Here is an 18,027-nt window from a genome sequence, read left to right as displayed (position 1 = left end):
CGGGTGACTTGACCATTTTACCCCGTATCCTTTTGTCAGTAATATTATGCTGTATGTCTTTCTGGGTTTCTTAGTGTGTATCTAAGCATTGCTGGCAAGTTCAGTATTTAATGGCCTGATATAGTTGTCCTGAAAAGCTGTGATATAATTGAGTAACTTCCTGAACTATATCAGAAAGCTGTTCAGTGTTAACAGCATGGGTCTCAAATCTTTATCCTATTTTTCAGTTGTAGACTTTGTTGGTAAAGCTAGTAATTATTCGACTTCCCCGGTTGCCTTCTTAAATTCTCTCATTTTGGAACGAGTTTGGAAGATAAAAGACAAAATGCTGGAAAATCTCAGCAGGTCTGGCAGCATCTGTAAGGAGAGAAAAGAGCTGATGTTTCAAGCCTAACTGACATTTCAAAGTTCATTATACCAATAAAGTACTTTGAAAACATTTAATGTAGGAAACAAGGTAACTAATCTTCAGGATTCCTGAAGAAGGGCTCATGCCCGAAACGTCAATTCTCCTGCTCCTTGGATGCTGCCTGACCTGCTGCACTTTTCCAGCAACACATTTTCAGCTCTGATCTCCAGCATCTGCAGTCCTCACTTTCTCCAACTAATTTGTGCAACTAACTCCACAGACAGCAACCTGATAACCTCTTTTTGTGATGTTGATTGAGAATCATGGAGGATATAGAACATAGATAATTTCATTGTTGTTCCTCACAAGGTATTGATGATAATTGGTAGTTAATTAAAGAGAATAGCAAAGGGACAGGCCACAACTTTGATTTATAAGTACCTTTAATATTGGAGGTGAACTCAAGGTATACAGTAGAGATATTATCATGTCACTGAATGAACAACATTAGGAGTGGCAATCAATAGCTTGGTGGGATAGATGGCTTGCAAGGAGAGCCATACAGTAATTTGACTATTATTGAAAAGGATTATGTGTAGCTGAAGCCATGCTTTCACCAGCAAAGTTCAAGGGTCATAGAGGAAGAAGAGGGAAATGAAGAGTTAGATGTGTAAATGTCATTAGAGCTAGGATGAGGAGGAATTTCTTCAGCTAGGGAGTGGTTACTTTGTTAAACACATTGCCGCAGAGGCCAAACCATTGAATGTATTTAAGACAGGGATAGATAGATTAGTTTATATTCCCTACAGTGTGGAAACAGGCCCTTCAGCCCAACAAGTCCACACCGACCCTCCAAAGAGTAATCCACCCAGACCCATTTCCCCTCTGACTAATGCACCTAACACGGTGGGCAATTTAGAATGACCAGTTCACCTGACCTGTGCATCTTTGGACTGTGGGAGGAAACTGGAGTACCCGGCGGCAACCCACGCAGACACGGGGAGAATGTGCAAACTCCACACAGACAGTTGCCCAAGGCTGGAATCGAACCAAGGTCCCTGGCGCTTTGAGGCAGCAGTGCTAACCACTGAGCCACTATGGTGCCCCATAGGTTCCTGATTAGTAAGGGGATCAAGGGTTAAGGAGTAAAAGCAAGCGAATGAGGTTGAAAAACATGATCAAATGGTAGAGCAGACTTGATGGGCTAAATGGCCTAATTTAGCCCTGTCACTTATAGTCTTATGGGCAGGTGATGGCTTGGTCAGCCGACGGACAGGTGGCATGCAGTTGAGGAATTGAGAGCTTGAAAGCAAAGTTTTAAGGGTGCTGGGCAATGTAGAAGCTGAAGAGCTAGAGGCAGTCACAGAGATAGTGTGATCCTGACAACTCTCTGGTGAAATGTTTTTACTGCTAAAAGGGTTTGAGGTGAAACGATGAATATTCTTTGTGCTGAAACTGGCTGTTTCTCAATCTGCAGGAAAATGCCAATACGCGCTTTCTACAAGTATTACTTGAGCCGGTTGCCAGGGGTGACGCGCGTCGCTCCGAGTCTGCCTACAGTAGAGCCCATAAACATGACCACTGCACCACCATGGAGAGACTTTGACAGGTAAGATGCCATGAATAGTTGAGTCACAGAGTTTTTAACAGCATGGGAAAAGGCCTTTCAATCCATCATGTCTGCACTAGACATTAAGCATCTCTCTATTCTGATCCCATTTTCCAGCATTGTTGCCTTGTATGCCATGGCATTTCAAGTGCTCATCTAAATACTTCTCAAATGTCTTGAGGATACCTGCCTCCATTACCCTTTTTTAGCAGTGAATTCCAGATATCCACCAGTCCCTGGGTGAAAAAGATTTTCCTCAAATTCTCTCTCAATCTCCTGCTCCTCACCCTAAAACTGTGTCCCTTGGTCATGGCCACCTCTAGCAAGAGGGAATAAATCTCTGTATCTACCCTGTCTATGTCTCTCAGAACTTTGTATTCCTCATTCAGATCCTCCCTCAACCTTTTCCACTCAAAAGGAAAACTACTCCAGCTTATCTATTCTTCCTTCATAGCTGAATCACACCAGCATCCTGGTGAATCTCCTCTGCCCCCTGCCCCCTCACATTCCCATGGTGGGCACTGATGGGATAAATATGATGGGGGAGAGCAATAGGCCTCACCATGCAACAGCACCACATCCCCCAACCTCCCCAAGCCCCTTTGGTCCTATCCAACCAGCATTGTTGAACTGAATAAGCACTTAGGTCTTATTTGCTGATGACCTTCTCAGAGACAAAAAAACTGCAGATGCAGGAATCCTGAAGAAAGGTTACACCCGAAACGTCGACTTCTCCACCTCCTGATGCTGCCTGGCTTGCTGTGTTCTTCCAGCCTCCTGCTTGGCTACCTTGGACGATCTTCATAGAGGAAGAAGAGGGAAAGGAAGAGTTAGATGTGTAAATGTCGTTAGAGCTAGGATGAGGAGGAATTTCTTCAGCCAGGGAGTGGTTACCTTGTTAAACACATTAGGTTGGAAGTTTGAGCTTGCTAGTGAAGGTAAGTTTCAATGGCTAGTGTATATTACCACTTGGTGAAGCAAGGGGGAGCTCATTGTTCCCCCTCTTCCTAACCTCCCATTTACCAGAACTGGACAATGGGCTGATCTAATGCTTAGGCGAAAGTGAGGACTGCAAATGCTGGAGATTAGCGTCAAGAGTGTGGTGCTGGAAAAGCATAGCAGGTCAGGCAGTATCCGAGGAGCAGCAGAATCGACATTTCGGGCAAAAGCTCTTCATCAGGCTTAGTCTACTCATGATTATAATGTATCAAAAATTATATGAAATGCCAAATAGATTCTGGTTTTGCAATACAAACAGAAATGAATAATGCACTTCTGTTATATAAATATGACTTTAGATTAATGAGTTGATTACTTGTCTAGCTAACTTCATGGAGGGAGAGTTTCAGATACACTCGATTAACTGTATCATTCCCACTCACTGTCAGAATGCAACTTTACTTCTCTCTCTATGAAGGTGTAACTGTATTCTCTCTTGGTGTAACTGTCTCTTGTCTCAATCTCTCACTATTTCTGTTAATGTGTGACTGTATTCTCTCTCTTTCTCTCTCTCTCTCTCTCTCTCTCTGACTCTGTTAAGGTGTAACTCCATTCCCATATTGCTATCTAACTGTATCGCTGAATGTTTGCATGTGTTGCTGCCCGCAGTTCCAAGGTATACATGGCTGACCTGGAGTCATCACTTTACTACTCTCTCAAAATGGAGGTGGGAATACATCAGGTGCTATCTGGAAAGAACCTCACTGCCCTGAAACACTTCATCGGTGTGCTCACAAAGGTTAGTTGCACAGTGAGTTTGGACATGTAATACTGAAATTTGAACTGTGTTGAATTTAACTGGAGTTTGTGAGAGAGGGATAAGAAGGTCTCTCAAGCTGAAAGGTGTTGCTTTAAAGGACACCTTATAAGCTACCTTTAGCATTAATCTTTTTAAAGTACTTTTACATGATTTCCCTCATTCTAATTTCATAAAAGGTACTGTGGTGGATCTATTCCATGTTTTATCTCAAACTGTGTCGTTCCATATGGGGATGAATTTGAAACTATTTTCATTTCAGTGGGATTTCATAATTCAGTGATACCTTGTAAAGGATTTGTTTCCAGCAGGGAATGAGTGCCTTACTGTGTCACTGCCTGCAGTGTCTGTTTGTTTCTCACTGTATGAGCTTCTAGTTTACTCAGCAAGGTGAGGGTCACTGTATAAGTGTGGGATTTTCCATTAATTCTGTTGAGGCTACTGGCTGTCTAACAGTAATGAGTTTTACAGAACGAAAGAGCTAATATTGCTGAGTACCGACTGACTGCAGTGTGACTTTCAGCTCAATAACATTCTTGGTCCTGAGTAAATCTTTCTCAAATTTTGAGGCAAGATAATGATGACACTATTTATATTGGACATTTAAATTGTACCAATATCATTTCGTTGTCACATCACATTTTCCTGTGTGTTACATTTAGATGTTGCACTTTTTGATGCAATTAAATTTAATCTTCTCAATAAAATCAATAATGAGAGTTGAGCAAACGTACAGGTTGAGAGTAAGTAAGTTGGCAACAAATCAAAAGTGAGGTATTACGTCCTGCTGGGAAATGGGACTAGATTAATTTAGGATATCTCCTCATGGTCGGCATGGACGAGTCGGACGGAAGGGTCTGTTTCCATGCTGTACAGTTCAATGACTAACTCAAATCTAGAAATGAAGCGAAAATGAATTTGCTCAAATTTAAGGATGGGAGTTTCCTTGCCTAGCTCCTCCATCTGCTGACAGTGAATTCTAAACAGGATTTTTAATAGAATGGGATCATTAGCAAAGTTACAACTTTAATGCTAACGTTATTACTGAACAGTATCTTGAATATTACCCTTTGTACCTCTGACATAAGGCCAGATATAGGAACAGGGGAAGGTCATACGATCCTGTGAGCTTACTCCACCATTCACAGGGATCGTGGCTGGTCCAACACTGCTCATGTACACCTTCAAAGTTTGCTAAGTGCAAAATCAAGTGTCATTTTGCTACAATTGCAATTTCTATAAAAAATATTTTTGGTTTCTCTCAAATTATTTGAAAGCAAGCTGACCATAGATTCCTTGAAAATTTAACATCCCAGGTGCCACCATCACCATCCTTGGATATGTCCTGTCCCACCAGCAGGACAGACCCAGCAGAGTGGCGGCACAGTGGTATACAGTCGGGAGGGAGTGGCGTCGGAGTCCTCAACATTGACTCTGGACTCCATATAGTTGCATAGCTCCAGATTAAACATGGGCAAGGAAACCTCTTTCTGCTGACGAATCGGTAAACCTGCAAAATTTGGGGCAAGCACTGAGGGTGGCAAGGGCACAAAACATACTCTAGGTGGGTAGGGTGGGGGAGGGGAGTTTAAACATCCACCACCAAGAGTGGCTCAGCAGCAACATTACTGACTGAGCTGGTGGGGTCCTAAAGGATATAACTGCTAAACTGGATCTGTTTAGGGAACCAGCTAGAGGAACCTGACCTCATCCTCACCAGTCTGCCGGCTACAGGTGCATCTGTCCATGCCGGTATCACTAAGAGTGACCTCTGCACAGTCCTTGTGGAGACAAAGTCCCTCCTTCACGTTGGGAATAACCTCCATAGTGCTGTGTGGCACTGTTACTGTACAAAATGGGACAGACTTCAAACAGATCTAGCAACTCAAGACAGGGCATCCATGAGGCGCTGAGGTCCATCAACAGCAGCAGAACTGAACTTCAGCACGATCTGCAACCCCCATGGTCCAGCATATCCCCCATTTAACCATTGCCATCAAGCCAGGGATTCAACCCTGGTTCAATGGACAGTGCAGGAGGGCATGCCAGGAGCAGCACCAGGCAAACCTGAAAATGAGGTGTCAACCTGGTGCAGCGACCAAACAGGACTACTCACATGCCAAACAGCACAAGCAGCAAGTGATAGAGCTAAGCGGTCCCACAATCTATGGAAGCAAGCTCTACAGTCCTGCCAAATCCAGTCATGAATAGCAGTGGATAATTAACAACTTGCTGGAGGAGGACGCTCCACATATATTCCCATTCTCAATGATGGAAGAGCCCCGCACATCAGTACAAAAGATAAGGCTGAAACATTCGCAGCAATCTTCAGCCAGAAGTGCCAAGTGGTTGATCCACCTTGGCCTCCTCCGGTGGTCCCCAGCATCACAGATACCAGTTTTCAGCCAATTTGATTCACTCCACATGATAACAAGAAACAGTCAGAGGCACTGGATACTGCAAAGGCTATGGGCCCTGACAAAACACACCAGCAATAATACTGAAGACTTGTGCTCCAGACCTTGCCGTTCCCCTAGCTAAGCTGTTCCAGTACAGTTACAACCACTGGTGTGTATTCAACACTGTGGAAAATTGCCCAGGTGTATCCTGTAAACAAAAAGCAGGACAAATCTAACTCAGCCAATTACCATCCATCAGTCTACTCTCAATTGTCAGTAAAGTAATGGAAGGTGTCATCAACAGTACTCTCAAACAGCACCTGCTCAGCAACAATCTGCTGAGTGACGCCCAGTTTGGCTTCCACCAGGGCCACTCAGCTCCTGACCTCATTACAGCCTTGGTTCAAACATGGTTCAGAGAGCTGAATTCCAGAGGGGAGGTGGGAGTGACAGCCCTTGACATGAAGGCTGCATTTGATTGAGTGTGGAATCCAGGAACACTAGCAAAACTGGAATCAATGGGTATCAGGGGGGCAAACTCCACTAGTTGGAGCCCTACTTGGCACAAAGGGAAGATGGTTGTTGTTATTGTTGTTGGAGGTCTATCATCTCAGCAGAACTTCCTCAGCATAGTGTGCTAGGTCCCACCATCTTCAACTGCTTTCATCATTGACCTGCCCTCTGTCATAAGGTCAGAAGTGGGGATGTTCATTGCTGACTGCACAATGCAGCACCATTCATGATGGCTCAGATACTGAAGCAGTCCATGTTCAGATGGAACAACATCTGGGCAATACCTTGACAGAGTGGCTACAAGAGCAGGTCAGAGGCTTTGGATCCTGCAGTGATTAGATTAGATTACCTACAGTGTGGAAACAGGCCCTTCAGCCCAACAAGTCCACACCAACCCTCCGAAGTGTAACCCACCCAGACCCATTTCCCTCTGACTAATGCACCTAACGCTATGGGCAATTTAGCATGGCCAATCCACCTGACCTGCACATCTTTGGACTGTGGAAGGAAGCCAGAGCACCCGGAGGAAACCCACACAGACACAGGGAGAATGTGCAAACTCCACACAGTCCCCCGAGGCTGGAATCAAACCTGAGTCCCTAGTGCTGTGAGGCTGCAGTGTTAACCACTGAGCCACTGTACCGCCCCAGTGAATATTTCACTTCCTGACTCCCCAGAGTTGGATCACTATATACGGCACAAGTCAGGAATGTCATGGAATACTTCCCACTTGCATGGATGTAACGCCAACAACATTCAAGAAGCTTGACACTATCCAGGACGAAGTAGCCAACTTGATTGGCACCACACGCACAAGCATCCACTCCCTCCACAACCGATGCTCAGCTGCAGCACTTGTGTGCTATCCACAATTGTAGAAATTCACCAAAGATCTTTAGACAGCACCTTCCAAACCTACAACCACTTCCCTCCAGAAGGACGAGGGCAGCAGATATTCGGGAATGCCACCACTTTGTAATCTCCCTTTCAAACCATCTGACTGTTCTGTCACTGTCACTGGGACAAAATCCCAGAATTCCCTCCTTAATGACAGCATCATAGAGAGTCTCAGAGATGTACAGCACGGAATCAGACCCTTTGGTCCAACTCACCTATGCTCCTCTGCTGCCCAATAGTAGCAAAGCTCCACCAAGCAGTTCTATACCATCCAAGACAGCAGCAGTAATTGATTCTTGAGAACTAAGCTGTGAGATGATGACCATCTGAGACTCTGATTTATTTTTCCATTATCTAACCCACCTCCACCCAACCTTATGGCTGTCTCCAGAAAATCCCACAGCACAGAACAAGACCAATCAGCCTTCCAACTTAACACCAAATTGTATGCAAGCTTCAGTTGATCAACTCCAGTGAAGAAAATTAGCCTTGCTGTGAGGTAGTATTGGACTAGCACCAAAAGCTGCGTCGGTGATATAACTCCAGACACTCCATGTCTCTGGAACCCAGCCTTAGTTTTGAGTTGGTGAGAGATGACAGTTCCTCAAAGCTTCAAGCTGCTGACACTGATCCCCATTCATGGTTGAAATTCAGTGGTAGCAGTGTAAGGGTAGCTAATAGCCAGCAGCTCTAGGTGACAGAGTTCAGCTTCGACACTGACCCCCACATGTGACCCTTGCAGAGCAGCAGCTCTCTGTCCTGGCAGGAGGCTGTTGGGTCACCAGCATGTATCCCTCCATCCCCCATCCACACCTCCAGCTGCTCTGTCAAGTTGAGCTGTTTATCAAGACTTGAATGCCTGGCTGCTTTAACGACTGGTAAGTGGTCACAGAATTGACGCCTTGACCTTTTCAGTCCCACTGTCTGCAGGGGTCATTAGACGCATACAAAGGGACATGAGCCAATGGGTGTTGCATCTGCTTTCAAAGTGAAGAGGAGAAAAGAGGGATCTGGCTCTTCAGGCAGGGTCAGTCTGATTCCTTTAATAAGTCATTCCAGTCTATTAGGGAAACTCTTCAAAATGACAAGCTATACAGGAGGAATTGGTGCAATTTTTCACAGTTAATGTGTTTAATATTTTGGTTTGTGTTATCACAATTAATTTGTTGGAATAACAAAGAAAACGTGTAGAAACTACCAAGAGCAAGCATATTTTAAACTGAAAATATCTCACAAATGGGTTCAATGAAATACATCACCACACTCAGCTCTCGCACCTTATCCCTGACTAGCAGTCTTCCCTTCTATGTAGTCTAGCCTTGCCAGCAATAACTTGCATTTGTATACCACCTTTTTGGCATTGCAAAATCTCTGAGGTGCACTATTTAATTTGGCTCCAAGTCTGTTCTCCCCAGCTAGCCACTACAGTTTGTTCTTGGCATGTGCTCTGTCGGTGAAGAGGGCAGTGAGCTGATAGCACCGCAGCTATGGCAGAGGCTGCAAACGAGTGAAGTGGGGGAGGATATCCATATTTACTGACCCAGCTGGTGTGCAATTACCAAATCTCCTGTTGCTCTGCCGTTCCTTCCTGATGTGCAACTTGGCCATCCACAGTGATGGGGAGCATTTGATATTTAACTGGTTATGGTATCAGCAGAGGAGTGCATTAGCGCGAGAGACTTTAGCCAGCATTTAACTAGGAACTGAACATTGCAATGATTTCTGACACCATGTAGGTTGATCAACCTTCGCATACTATACTACAATAGACAATAGGTACAGGAGTAGGCCATTCTGCCCTTCGAGCCTGCACCACCATTCAATATGATCATGGCTGATCATCCTTAATCAGTATCCTGTTCCTGCCTTATCTCCATAACCCTTGATTCCACTATCCTTGAGAGCTCTATCCAACTCTTTCTTAAATGAATCCAGAGACTTGGCCTCCACTGTCCTCTGGGGCAGAGCATTCCACACAGCCACCACTCTCTGGGTGAAGAAGTTTCTCCTCATCTCTGTCCTAAATGGTCTACCCTGTATTTTTAAGCTGTGTCCTCTGGTTCGGCACTCACCCATCAGCGAAAACATGTTTCCTGCCTCCAGAGTGTCCAATCCTTTAATAATCTTATATGTCTCAATCAGATACCCTCTCAGACTTCTGAACTCAAGGGTATACAAGCCCAGTCACTCCAGTCTTTCAGCGTAAGGTAGTCCCGCCATTCCAGGAATTGACCTCGTGAACCTACGCTGCACTCCCTCAATAGCCAGAATGTCTTTCCTCAAATTTGGAGACCAGAACTGCATACAATACTCCAGGTGCGGTCTCACCAGGGCCCTGCACAGCTGCAGAAGAACCTTTTTGCTTCTATACTCAATCTCTCTTGTTATGAAGGCCAGCATGCTATATTAGCCTTCTTCACTACCTGCTGTACCTGCATGCTTACCTTCATTGACTGGTGTACAAGAACACCCAGATCTCTTTGTACTGCCCCTTTACCTAAATTGATTCCATTTAGGTAGTAATCTGCCTTCCTGTTCTTGCCACCAAAGTGGATAACCATACATTTATCCACATTAAACTGCATCTGCCATGCTTCTGACCACTCACCTAACCTGTCCAGGTCACCCTGTAATCTCCTAACATCCTCCTCACATTTCACCCTGTCACCCAGCTTAGTATCATCAGCAAATTTGCTAATGTTATTACTAATACCATCTTCTATATCATTAATATATATTGTAAAAAGCTGCGGTCCCAGCACTGATCCCTGTGGTACCCCACTGGTCACTGCCTGCCATTCCGAAATGGAGCTGTTTATCACTACTCTTTGTTTTCTGTCAGCCAACCAACTTTCAATCCAAGTCAGTACTTTGCCCCCAATACCATATGCCCTAATTTTGCTCACTAACGTCCTATGTGGGACTTTATCAAAAGCTTTCTGAAAGTCCAGGTACACTACATCTACTGGATCTCCCTCGTCCATCTTCAGAGTTACATCCTCAAAAAATTCCAGAAGATTCGTCAAACATGATTTCCCCTTCATAAATCCATGCTGACTCTTGACCTATCCTGTTACTACTATCCAGATGAGTCGTAATTTCATCCTTTATAAAAGACTTCAGCATCTTTCCCACCACTGAGGTCAGACTAACTGGTCTATAATTTCCTGCTTTCTCTCTCCCACCTTTCTTAAAAAGTGGTACAACATTAGCCACCCTCCAATCCGCAGGAACTGATCCCGAATCTATTGAACTCTGGAAAATAATCACCAACGCATCCACGATTTCTCGAGCCACCTCCTTCAATACCCTGGGATGTAGACCATCAGGCCCCGGGGACTTATCAACCTTCAGACCTAATGGTCTCTCCAACACCAATTCCTGGCAAATATAAATTCCCTTAAGTTCAGGTCCTTCAGCCACTGTTACCTCAGGGAGATTGCTTGTGTCTTCCCCAGTGAACATAGATCTGAAGTACCAATTCAATTCTTCCGCCATTTCTTTGTTCCCTGTAATATATTCCCCTGTTTCTGTCTTCAAGGGCCCAATTTTGGTCTTAACCATTTTTCTGCCTTTCACATACCTAAAAAAGCTTTTACTATCCTCTTTATATTTTTGGCCAGTTTACCTTCGTACCTCATTTTTTCTCTGCGTATTTCCTTCTTAGTAATCCTCTGTTGTTCTTTAAAAGCTTCCCAGTCCTCCGTTTTCCCACTTATCTTTGCTATGTTATACTTTTTCTCTTTTAACTTTATATGTTTCTTAACTTCCCAGTACAGCCACGGCCCCCCATGCCTCCTCCTAGGATCTTTCTTCCTTTTTGGAATGAACTGATCCTGCATCTTCTGCATTATACACAGAAATATCTGCCATTGTTCCTCCACTGTCATCCCTGCTAAGGTATTGCACCATTGAACTTTGGCCAGCTCCTCCCTCATAGCTCCATAGTTCCCTTTATTCAACAGAAATATTGTCACTTCCAATTGTACCCTCTCCCTCTCAAATTGCAGATTGAAGCTTATTGTATTATGGTCACTACCTCCTAATGGCTCCTTCACTTCGAGGTCCCTGATCAATTCTGGTTCGTTGCACAATACCAGATCCAGAATTGCCTTCTCCCTGGTAGGCTCCAGCACCAGCTGTTCTAAGAATCCATCTCGGAGGCACTCCACAAAGTCTCTTTCTTAAGGTCCAATACCATCCTGATTCTCCCAGTCTACCTGAGTGTTGAAATCCCCAATAACAACTGTAGTAACATCTTTGCGACAGGCCAATTTCAGCTCCTGATTTAACTTGCATCCGACATCCAGACTACTGTTTGGGGGCATGTAGATAACTCCCAAGAGGGTCTTTTTACCCTTAGAATTTCTCAGCTTTACCCATACTGACTCTACATCCCCTGATTCTTGGTCCCCCCATGCAAGGGACTGAATATCATCCCTTACCAACATGGCCACCCCACCCCCTCTGCCCATCAGTCTGTCCTTACAATAGCACGTGTAGCCTTGAATATTCATTTCCCAGGCCCTGTCCACTTGAAGCCACATCTCAGTTATCCCCACAATATCGTATTTGCCAATTTTCAAAAGAGCCTCAAGCTCATCCATCTTATTTCTAATGCTTCGTGCATTCATATATAGTACTTTTAATTTGTTACTGCCCTTACCCTTCCCATCAACTCCTATTTCACTCCACCTTACAGCATGATCCGTTTTTGAGTTTTCTGCTTCATTGATACCGTTGTCTTTCTTGACTTCGCTTGTTCTAACTTTCCCTTAAACATCCAGTTTGTCCCCTCCCCCCACTACTTAGTTTAAACGCAGCTGTGTTGCAGTAGCAAACCTGCCTGCCAGAATGCTGGTCCCCAACCTATTAAGGTGCAAACAGTCTCTCTTGTAGAATTTATGTTTACCACAAAACACACCCCAGTGATCCAAGAATTTAAATCTTTGCTTCCTGCACCAGTTCCCCAGCCACACATTCAAGTCCATTATCTCCCTGTTTCTGGCCTCACCAGCCCGAGGAACTGGAAGCAAACCGGAGATAACCACCTTGGACATCCTGCTTTTCAGCCTTCTTCCTAGTTCTCCGAAGTCCCGCTGTAGTATGTTCCTCCTCTTCTTCCTGACATTATTTGTGCTGACATGTACCACCACCTCTGGCTCTTCACCTTCGTCCTTGATGATTTCCTGCAGTCTGTCTGTGATGTCTTTAACCCTGGCACCAGGAAGGCAACACACCATCCTTAAGTGCCGTCTGCTGCCGCAAAAACCCCAGTCAGTTCCTCTCACTATGGAGTCCCCTATTACCACGGCTCTGTGCAATGTCTGACTCTTCCGCTCTGCCTCCACGCCAACGTTTGATTGACAGACCTGGTCGCCTCGCCGACTGGCAGTGTCATCTGTCTCTACTGTTTCCAAAAGATTCAATTTGTTCCTGACAGGTACTTCCCCCAGGGTCTCTTGCACCTGTCTCCTCTCTGCCTTCCTCATCGTCTGCTCTCTTCTGGTATATTGAACAAGTTGGTTGCACCCCCATTCCTGGCCTGGTCCTGTAATAATATTCTAATCTTACACCATGCCAAAAACCAAATTCCTTGCAAAGTTTTTTGTGATGTAGAGGCACAGAGATGTACAGCACGGAAACAGACCCTTCAGTCCAACTCCTCCATGCCAACTAGATATCCTAAATTAATCTAGTCCCATTCTCCAGCATTAGGCCCATATCCCTCTAAATCCTTCCTATTCATGTACCCTTCCAGATGCCCTTTAAATGTTGTAATTGTGTCAGGCTCCACCACTTTCTCTGGCAGCTCATACCATACATGAACAACCCTCTGCATGAAAAGTTAATACTTAGGTCCCTTTTAAGTCTTTCTCCTCTCACCTTAAACCTATACCGTCTAGTTACGCTGCTACCCTGGAGAAAAGACAATGTCTATTCACCCTATCTATGCCCCTCATGATTTATAAACCTCTATCAGGTCACCCCTCAACCTCCAACACTCCAGGGAAAATAGCCCCAGCTTATTTAGCCTCTCCCAATAGCTCAAATCCTCCAAACCCAGCAACATCCTTATAAATCTTTTCTGCACCCCTTCAAGTTTATTAACATCTTTCCAAAGCAGTTGAGTGCGCTATCCCAAAAGTGGCTGAACCAATGTCTTGCACAGCTGCAACATGACCATTGTCAAATAAAGGCAAGTGTGCCGTTTTGGATGGTTGAGGATTCAGTGAGATTGTGAATTGGTCGTGTGTGGGATAGGTGTCTCGATGGCTAATCCAAACTTATTAATGTGGGACATGCTGAGATGCCATACAACTGTACAGATTATCTGCAAAGAAATAACATCCAATTGCAGTTATGTCATAGGACCTAAAATCATTAGTTCAAATTTTTAAAACACACATTTAATCCAGTATCATGCCAAATATGTTGACGGGAAAGAAACCTTCCCAAGGAGAGCAGTTATGTATCTGCCCTGCTTCCTGTTTTGCACACACTGTCCACTATGGATATTGAGACATAGACAGAGATCTCTGATTTCTACAGGCAGTAATGGTCTTATTCGAGGCCAGAGCAATAGTGCTGGCCTCCACACCCCAAGGTTTGGGGCACAACGAGGCCAGAGATCCTGAGCTGCATTACACACATCCCTTCCTAGCGAGGTTACTGAATAATGTAATTGTCAGCTGAAGGGAAGCCTTGGGCTTTCTGAGGTGACTCCCACTCTATGACTATGACTCTATGACCACCCCGCAAGAAAACAGTCAGTTAGCGTGAAGAATCCCTTGGGTCTTTGTTAATGAATGACGCTGTAGAATTGCACCCTATTCCGAGGCAAGTTAAAAGGGAGGTGGTTGGGAGATGAAGTCAAAGGTAGGAATGGGTTCAAGCAATTATGGGAATTCACACTATCATAATAAGGAAAGTGAACCAGAGGTTGAGTGTGATTGCAAGAAACACAAAGCCCAGGGAGAGGAAAGCAAATGGAACTGCATAACTTGGGTCTGGCTGGCAGTGATTTTTAAGATGGCTGCTCACTGACATCACTGAGGAAAACCTCGAAAGTCAGAAGCCACACAACACCAGGTTATAGTCCAACAGGTTTGTTTGAAATCACAAGTTTTCAGAGCACTGCTCCTTCATCAAGGAACTATGCAGCTGCATCCCAAGGTCTCTTTGTTAGGCAACACCCCCCAGGACCCAACCATTAAGTATATAAGTCCTGCCCTGATATACCTTTTCAAATTGCAGCACCTTATATTTATCTAAATTAAACTCCATCTGCCACTCCTCAGCCCATTGGCCCATCTGATCAAGGTCTCATTGTACTCTGAGGTAACCTTCTTCACTGTCCATTTCAGTACCAATTTTGGTGTCATCTGTAAACTTACTAACTGTACCTCTTATATTCACATTCAAATCAATTATATAAATGACAAAAGCGGTGGACCCAGGACTGATCCTTGCGGCGTACTGCTGGTCACAGGTCTCCAGTCTGAAAAACAACCCTCCACTACCACTTTTGCCTCTTACCTTCATGCCAGTTTTGTATCCAAATGACTCACCCTGGATTCCATGTGATCTCACCTTGCTAACCAGTCCACCGTGCAGAACCTTATCACACACGCACCAGGCAATGATTATCTCCAACATCCTGAGGTTTACGATTGACCAGAAACTGAACGGGGCTCAACATGTAAATACTGCAGCTACAAGAGTAGGTCAGAGGCCAGGAATACTGCAGTGGGTAGCTCAGTGAAGCACACCTCTGGAGTGTGATGGAATAATCTGCACTGGTCTGGATGAGTGCAGCTCCAATTATACTCAAAAAGCTTGACACACCATCTAAGCCAAAGCAGTCTGCTTGCTTGGTACACCATCCACTACCTTCAACATTGGCTCCTGCTGGGCCAGCAATTTGGTTCTGAAATGTTGCAATAATGTTTTCAAAACCATCCATTGACTCTCCACTCCCAATCTTGGCAATCTCTTGCAGTCTGGTCTCTGCTGGTGAATCCCCTATTTTAATCTTACACAAATGGCAATCCCATTTTCGGTTGCATGGGCCTCAAGTTCTGAAATATCCTTCCGAAACACCTCGACCTCTCTGTACCTCGCTTTCATCTGCTAGGCAGCCTAACTTTTTGACCAAGCTTTTCATCATCTGACCTCAAACACTCTGCCACTTTGGATAGTACTTTATTTTGTGATGCTGCTATGAAGCACCTGACTGAGTCATTGTTGAAGTCAGAAGGATCATTTAAAATAATAACTCTTCTCTGGGTTTCCTTTCTGCTTCCAATTAGGAAATGTATGTTTATGAGTACTTTTACACAATCATTTTTGGGAACACGTTTATACACAGGTGGGACTATGTGTACATGTGTGTCTGAGTGTGAAAATGCATGTCTCTCTGCATCTACATTCACCAGCAAGAAGGCTCTACCACAACAGCATAGGTTGAGGACAAATTGCTCCGTGAGAGATTTTTGAAATCCTATTAGTGGAGCAAGCAGCGTAGACTGAGGCCACTGATTCCATCGTAAGCTTAGACCTAGGTCACTGGAGAGGAAGGAGCCTGTTCAGTTAACCGTGGTAATCTTGTTTTTAACCCTGTTTGTGGTAAGTGTTCTCAGATCCTGTGGTGTTTGTCTCTGTGCTAATACTAATTGAATTTTAGTTTCAGTTATTGAACAGAAGTAGATTTTCTGGGTCCTTCGGGGCTGTGGTTGTTGGATTGAAGCAGACATGATTTTATCTCAGCTCGTAGCTGAGTGTTTAAGACAGAGAGCAGAATACTAATGGGGATTAACAAGAACTTCTGCAAGGCAGAGGGGAGTGGGCAGGCATGCAGAAATTGTGGAAACAAAATTTTACTTTTTTTTATTTTAAAGAAGTTAAACATGAAAAGGGAATTTTAATCTCCTTTTGTCACAGCTGGGTCTCTCTCAGTTTCTCTTGATAAACCATGCAGGTACACTGATGTGCCAAAGCATGTCATACTGACAAGGGAAATGGTGGAATTGCCACTGGGCTGTTAATCTAGAGACCCAAACATAAATTACTGGAGAAACTCAATAGTTCTGGCAGCATTCATGAAGGGAAAGCAGAATTAGCGTTTCAAGTTCAGTGACCCTTCTTCAGATGCTGCCAGGCCTGCTGAGTTTCTCCAGCGATTTCTTTTTCTGTCTCAGATTTTCAGCGATTGTAAGTCTTCTAGGGATTTGGGCTCTGCCATCCTTACCTGGTCTAGCCTACATGTGACTCCAAACCAGTGCAGTTCACTATTAAGTGGTCCAGCAAGCCCTTCAGTTGGATCCTGCCACAATAAAGTCTGAAGGAAGGAAACCCACATTGACGTAAAAACTGGAAGACTGGTAAATACAGCCCTATCAACTCTGCAATTCCCTGCTTACTAACGTCTGGGGGGTTTTGCCAAAGTTGGTAGAGTATCTCACAGACTGTTCATGCAACAGCCTGACCTTGTCTTACCCATGGAATCATACATTATAATTTGTAAGATGCTACACTTACCAATCTGGGGTGTAGCCTGTCCCAGCAGCAATGGTATCAAGGATTAAAGCTGGAATAAATGAGAAGCCAGGGGAGAACTCACCACTGTTTGGAGTCATATCTGACACATAGGAGGATGGCCATGGTTGTTGGAGGTCAGTCATCTCTGCTCCAGGACATCTCTGCAGGAGTTCCTCAGGATAGTGTCCTAGGCCCAGTCATCTTCAACTGCTTTATTAATGACCTTTCCACCATGATAAGGTCAGAATTGGAGATGTTCACTGATAATAGCATAATATTCAGCACCATTTGTGACTACTGAAACAGTCCATGCCCAAATGCAGCAAGACCTGGATACATTATCCAGGCTGACACTGATAAATTCTAAGTACTATGTATGCCATGCAATGATCAGGCAATGATCATCTCCAGCATTCTGAAGCTCACCATTGACTAGAAACTAAACTGGACTGGCCATTTAAACATTGTGGCTAAATGAGTGGGTCAGAGGTCAGGAATACTGCAGTAACTCACTTCCTGACTCCACCATCAATGACATATATTAGGAGTGTGATGGAATACTCCCCAAATTACTTGAATGAATGCAAAAAGCTTGATACACAGTCAACTACCTTCAACATTTATTTCCATCACTTCTGACGTATACCTGCAGCAGTGCATACAATCTACAAAATGCACTGCAGTAATTAACCCAGGTTTCATCGATAGCATTTTCCAAACCCACAGCCTCCACCATCAAAAAAATACCAGAGCAGCAGATACATGGGAATGCTACCACATGCAAGCTCCCGTAAAAGCCACACACCATCCTGACTTGGAACTTTATTGCTGCTCCTTCAGTGTCTCTGGATCAAAATTATGAAACTCCCTTCTAGACAGCATTCTGGGTGTACTTCATGGATTGCAGCAGTTTCAGAAGGCAGCTCACCACCACCTCCAGAGGTCTTCTGACCTAGCCAACAAT

At 44.4% G+C, this 18,027-nt stretch overlaps 1 protein-coding gene and 1 long non-coding RNA gene across 3 annotated transcripts in view; one reads left to right on the top strand and one right to left on the bottom strand.

Moving 5' to 3' along the window:
- LOC148149187 (uncharacterized) overlaps nt 1-18,027 on the bottom strand; it is a 304,419-nt gene that overhangs the window by 222,849 nt on the left and 63,543 nt on the right. The gene's annotated exons all lie outside the window — the stretch shown is intronic.
- Nucleotides 1-18,027, top strand: part of qsox1 (quiescin Q6 sulfhydryl oxidase 1) — a 123,393-nt gene that overhangs the window by 78,839 nt on the left and 26,527 nt on the right. For both annotated transcript variants that reach the window (XM_043699922.2, XM_043699923.2), the window contains exons 7-8: nt 1,827-1,958; nt 3,567-3,696. In XM_043699922.2, the coding sequence (XP_043555857.2) occupies nt 1,827-1,958; nt 3,567-3,696 (262 nt within the window). The remainder of the gene's footprint in view (nt 1-1,826; nt 1,959-3,566; nt 3,697-18,027) is intronic.

Source organism: Chiloscyllium plagiosum, unplaced genomic scaffold (genome assembly GCF_037043375.1).
Source record: "Chiloscyllium plagiosum isolate Xiang-an unplaced genomic scaffold, Cpla_swu_hap1 HiC_scaffold_9, whole genome shotgun sequence".
NCBI classification, from domain to species: Eukaryota; Metazoa; Chordata; class Chondrichthyes; order Orectolobiformes; family Hemiscylliidae; genus Chiloscyllium; species Chiloscyllium plagiosum.
Note: the sequence above shows the minus strand (reverse complement) of the source record. Positions and strands in the feature narration are given on the sequence as shown.